This window comes from Gastrolobium bilobum, unplaced genomic scaffold, assembly GCF_033153095.1.
Source record: "Gastrolobium bilobum isolate Gb01-03AN ecotype WA unplaced genomic scaffold, APGP_CSIRO_Gbil_v1 utg14320, whole genome shotgun sequence".
Classification (NCBI taxonomy): domain Eukaryota; kingdom Viridiplantae; phylum Streptophyta; class Magnoliopsida; order Fabales; family Fabaceae; genus Gastrolobium; species Gastrolobium bilobum.
Genome location: NW_026896077.1, coordinates 130,304 through 135,914, shown reverse-complemented (window position 1 = coordinate 135,914; position 5,611 = coordinate 130,304). Strand labels below are relative to the sequence as shown.

At 36.3% G+C, this 5,611-nt stretch overlaps 1 protein-coding gene across 1 annotated transcript; it reads right to left on the bottom strand.

Moving 5' to 3' along the window:
* Positions 1 to 667: 667 nt before the first annotated feature.
* Positions 668 to 5,243, bottom strand: LOC133297662 (mitogen-activated protein kinase kinase kinase 5-like). The gene is made up of 10 exons (XM_061496830.1): positions 5,224 to 5,243; positions 4,356 to 4,973; positions 4,191 to 4,266; positions 3,469 to 3,531; positions 3,206 to 3,369; positions 2,959 to 3,034; positions 2,296 to 2,355; positions 2,100 to 2,225; positions 1,617 to 1,826; positions 668 to 1,541 (listed from the first exon to the last, which is right to left on the bottom strand). Exons 1-10 carry the CDS (start codon positions 5,241 to 5,243, stop codon positions 1,443 to 1,445), a joined length of 1,512 nt encoding a protein of 503 aa, XP_061352814.1. The 3' UTR covers positions 668 to 1,442.
* Positions 5,244 to 5,611: the final 368 nt, after the last annotated feature.

Below are 5,611 nucleotides of genomic sequence, written 5' to 3'. Positions count from 1 at the left end.
TAAGAGAAAATTTGAAACCTTAAGGGTTAAATGATAAATTATTTCAACATAATGAGTTTAAGTGATAAGTTTAAAATCACATGAGGTCAAATGATAAATTTCAAAACCACAGTGAGTGAAAATAAAGTTTTCTCTAATAATAATAATAAATATAAAATTAGAAATATGATAACCAACGTATAAAGTTGGTCTAGTGGTAGTTCAACTCCCAACCCTAGCACTTTTCAACTATTTTACCCATAAATCTAATCAGTGTCAGTTTGATAACAGTTCATTAGTGGTTCACCGGTTTAATACTTGGTTAAGTGCATGACCAATCTAATACTTTCGCTGAACAGGTTGGGAGTCCGATTTTTAGGATAACCAATCGGACCGGTCAATTCGATCCGGGTATTCATAACACTAGATGGTAAACACATTAGTTTTTCAACGAGCAATTTCTTACTTTTAGCCAATAGTTTTGGTAACTCCACAAAAGTCACCTAAAATTATTTTGGGGGTGAATATTTCAAACAGAAAACTTATTTTACAAAAAAATGAAAGAAGAAAGCCTCATTGATACTGATATAGCCTTTTTAAACAAAGAGAGCAGGAAAGAGGGGCATCAAATACACTTCTGAAAAGGCATCAACAATTTATTGTTCCATTCTAGGGGCATTAACATGGTAGCAATTCCTGTGGGAGTATAATTTTTCATAATCCAAAGCTTAAGATTTTGAGAGTCATTGTTACAAGTACAACACATCTGGAGTCAACTGAAAGTGCTAACATAGGCAACCAAATCAGAATTCCCATGAAAGCGAGAGCGACGCATTCTAATAATAACTACATAATCTTGATTTCATCCTAATGTAGATGGAGGTAGAAAACTAGAAATATGCACTTTAGAATGTTAATTGCTGCAGCTCTAAGTCAGTATAATAATATTATACAAAAACTGCTGCTAGATTCTCATGCAGCATAACTTACAAACTGAAGAAGCTCTTCACTTTCATCAATGATAAACTTGGGAAAGAACCTATGACGGCAACAGCTGCAAGTCACCTACAAGAGTGTCCATGTAAACTATAGTACAAAAATGGGCCTCACTCACTGGCATAAATAATGAAAACTTCCCACAGCGCAGTCATTTGGAAATACCATTTTTTCTTTTGACAGTCACAGAAAATCAATCACAAGTTATTGGACCGTATGTGTTGCAACTTGCAAACTAATATACAGTGTAGGAAGTGCTTCAAGAGTAGAGGGAAGAAATAGAGTACTGTGATGCCACTGCTAAGTTACACGTTGTGAGATGGTTGCCCAATTTCAGCATAGAAAAAGAATGGTGCATATAGATTGAGCAATAGGTCATGCAAGGCTAAAATATACAAGACCGAGAAGAGGAGGAGTCATTGGTCCCAATATGCATGGAGAATATCTAAAGAAGGAACGAGAAATCCTCATCTCACAGCGGCTTTCCCATTTGCTATCTTTGCATTGGGGATAAACATCTGATCAGGTTTATTTTCAGATTGCCCTCTGGGACTATGGGGTTTATCCTGCCAACAGAAGAAAATTTAATACCAAACTGCATGGTTTGACAAATACAAAAGGAGCAAAATATTTATGTTTACCATGAAACTTGTTCTATTGTACTTCTGGGTGGGAGATAAAACATCTGGCTGTTGTGAGTTTTTCAAAAATCGATGTTCTAGTAACACTGCAGCAGATGGCCGCTCTGCCGGATTTCTTTTAAAGCAGCTCCTCAGGAAATCTTTACCCTCAGATGACAATGTTTCAGGTACAGGAGGGCTATCTCTCATAACCTTAAACACAGCTGCAACCTGTACAATTTGGATGACAATTTTATAAGTTAATAAATGAAGGACCTGTGTACTCACAGCATCTCTGCTGAATCCACAAGCTGCAAACAGAAAAAGTCGCATAAAGGTGCTTTAAGCTGGTTGACAAATTGAGTTTTATCAAACCAAAAAATAATGTTTTGGCAATTATTGAGGCTCTATAACCCATGAGAAATCTTATACTATATGGTTACTGAAGTAGCCTGGGAATAACAAATAAAAAAAGACATAAGAGAATTGTCTGCAGGTGCTTACTCCTTCATACTCGCTCCAAGGAGGCTTCCCTGTGAACATTTCAATGATTGTACAACCCAAACTCCAAATATCAATAGCAAAAGCTAGATCAGAGCTGGAATCCTTTTGCATCACAGCCTGCAAAAGCTGTATGAGAATTTAAGTGTTAGTAAGTAATGTATGAGACAGCACAGAGTAATGTAGAGTAAGAATGCACCTCTGGAGCCATCCAGTATGGACTTCCCCACAAAGAAAGATTAGCTTTATATCCAGTTAGCTGTGGAACATAGAGATCCCATGTTATTCTACCCGAATGTAAGGATTATGTGATCAAATCAAGAGTATCACAATGGCAGCAAATAACCACTAGCAATACAATCATGATAGTGAAATAAAAAAAATGAAAATAAAAAAAAATCTAGAGAAACAAATAATTCTATGGCACCAAGCATTCAAACCAATGTTCAGATTAAGCTTAAAGAAGCACCTCATTTCAACAGCACATAATAAGCACCAAAGCCTAAAGATAAATATTCAAGTAATGAAAACGGATGAAATGCCTGATATTGTGCAAGAACCTTATTTAGAAACAACGGAATGATCTGTTTTAACTTTTAAGGGGTAATAATATTGCTGATCTCAACCAAGAGAAAAGAATTTTGATAGCTATAACTTTGAGCCTTTCAGCCTTTCAATTAAACCTGCATTTTTAATGCCATTTTTTTTTCCAGGAATTTTTCAACAGTAAATAGATAATCATTAACCATTAACCATACTAGAAATACAAAGAATCAATGAAATGAGAGAACCATTCTTTGCATGAAACAAGGACTAAGAGCACAAAAAAAGTAAATTATAGAGGGGGAGACTTAGAACTCACATTCATAGCCATCCCAAAATTAGCAAGCTTAACAACACCAGCAGAGTCGACAAGCAGATTGGCCCCTTTGATGTCCCTATACACAAACATGAAAAGGGGAAAAAATATGACCCAAAGCTCCAATAATTAAAAATCCTGGAAAACAATCATTTTCCACCCAAAATATAAAATTAAATTGTTGCATACATATCAATCTATGGATTTTTAGCGCAAGCTAGTATGAAGAATTTCAAGCATGTGACGGTACCTATGAATTATTTTTTTGCTATGTAAGTAAGCCAACCCCGAAAGAATATGGCGAGTGAAATTCCGAATGACAGATTCTGTTAGGGTTCCACAACGCTTATGGACATATTTATTAATTGAACCGGGATGAACGTATTCCAGATAAATATAAAACCGGTCTTCAACCTGAAAACATATACCCAAAGATATTAGAAGGTTTTGAGGCTGTTATAGAAATAAATGATTAATCTTGGGCTCCTAATTATGAAGTAGGAGATTGCTTACACTTTCACTGCCATAATACTGCACGATGTTTGTATGTTTCAGACGGCTAAGAACATGAATTTCCTGAAAAAAAGAAGAAGTATAGATTAGTAAGAACGGGAAAGAAACCTTCATAACTAATTAGGGGAAGATAAAATATATAGCCAAACCATTAAAAATATAAAGCAACCTCACTAAGTATTTAAGTATAGTGGACACCGCAATGAAACTTAGGAGTTGTCACTGAAAAATGTATGATATCAGCAAAAGCATAGTAGCAAGCAACTAGGTAAAATAATAGACCAGTTAAATCTGTACTGAGCTACTTGTCTGCCTAGCAAGGAAAAATATTTTTGATAACCAAGTATTACAATTATAAAGCATCAGTATTAGTTACTAGAAGTTTCATGATAAAACATTTCAGAAGCAAATTTGCTAAGTAGAATTTATAAGATAATCTTAATATCACACCCATCAGTTCCCCCTGTTTGTGTATAATAAGAGAATGCAAAGCAATTGAAATCTCATCCAGGATTGGAAAGAAAATTACTACCCCAAAGAAATTGACAATGATCTTTGCCACACTGAGGTCTATAGTGAGTAATCAAATTTCAAGTAACATATAAAGTGTACCTCAAAAAACACAGATACACAATATACCAGATAGCACATTTTACACAATTTGTACATCTTATACAGTTGACAAATAAACAGTGATAACTAACAAGTAATAGATAACCAACCTGCACTATCTGCTTCATATTTGGATCATTAGTATATAATTTCACTTCCTTCATTGCACATAATGCTCCAGTTTCTCTGTCAGGAAGCAACATTTGTTTCAGAGCCTTTGAAGAGAAACAATAGAAGAGCTTAAAATACTTACGAGTTATGAAACTTTTATATACCTATTGGTGGCAACATAAACACTTCCAAATGTGCCGCGCCCAATAAGTTCCCCTTTTTGCCATGGGCCTTTCATTGGCAATGATTCTGCCTTGGCCACAGCATCGGAAATAGTAGCCGCAGCAAATGGTGAAGGCAAGGCTGCCCCAGGAGGCAAGGGTAAGGGGTGAACACTAACAGGAGCATTACTTTTGCGACGTGGTGTTGAGATCTCAAGGGATAACATGGTATGTATGGTTGATGGAGGTCCACTTGAGCTCCTAAGGTGTCCCTGGGGACCTCTTACCTGTGGACTTTGATGGGGAGATGGAGAAGCATTAGTGCCTAATGCTGATAAACCAAAGAATGCAGGAGGTGGCAACCTGGCTTCAGAGGTTGACATCAGTGGTGCAGACCAGTATTCATTTCCTCCCGGAGTCACATGATAATATGACACAGAATCACCATTTCTCTTTTTCTGTGGACTGGTTGAAGGACTGGCAAACAGACTACTCGAAGCGCTCCTAACCGGAGCGCAATCTTGAGGATTCTCAGAACAACCAAGATATCGGTGCACCATCCTTGATGACCTAGTTTCAGCCTGCTCCATATTCTTTCTTGTATCTGGGCTAGCAAAAACACTGTAACAAGATTTCAGGCAAATGTTAGCAAGAAAACACAACACATTGGAGTCAGTTAGGGGTGTTCACCGACCGATCCAAACCGATTCAAACCGCGAAAACCGAACCGAAAAACCGATAACCGAATAAACCGAAAATCGAAAACCGAAAAAAATCGCAAATTTTAATTGGATTGGATCGGTTTTCGGATGGGTTGATGAAAACCGATCCAATCCAAACCGATCCAATATATTAATTATCCTCTACCTACTTGGTCATTTCCCCAACCATAGTCCGAAAATTTTTAAATCCAAGACCCATTAACTCATCAATTAAATCAAAAAAAACTTAGTCACGTCTCATCAATTATAGTATTGTTTATTGATATTTTGGTATTTCAAAAAAAAAAAATTACAAAGTCAATATATACAAAAGATAAATGTTATTTGCACAATAATCATGAAACTAATTTTAGGATATTCAAAAAATCGAAAACCGATCCAATCCAAACCGAAGAAAATTGGATTGGATCGGATCGGATTTGAAAAAAAATCTAAACCGAATGGATGATTACATGATCAAACCGAAAAGATTGGATCGGATGAGTTTTGCTTCCAAAACCGATACAATCCAGACCGCGAACGCCCCCAGAGTCAGTA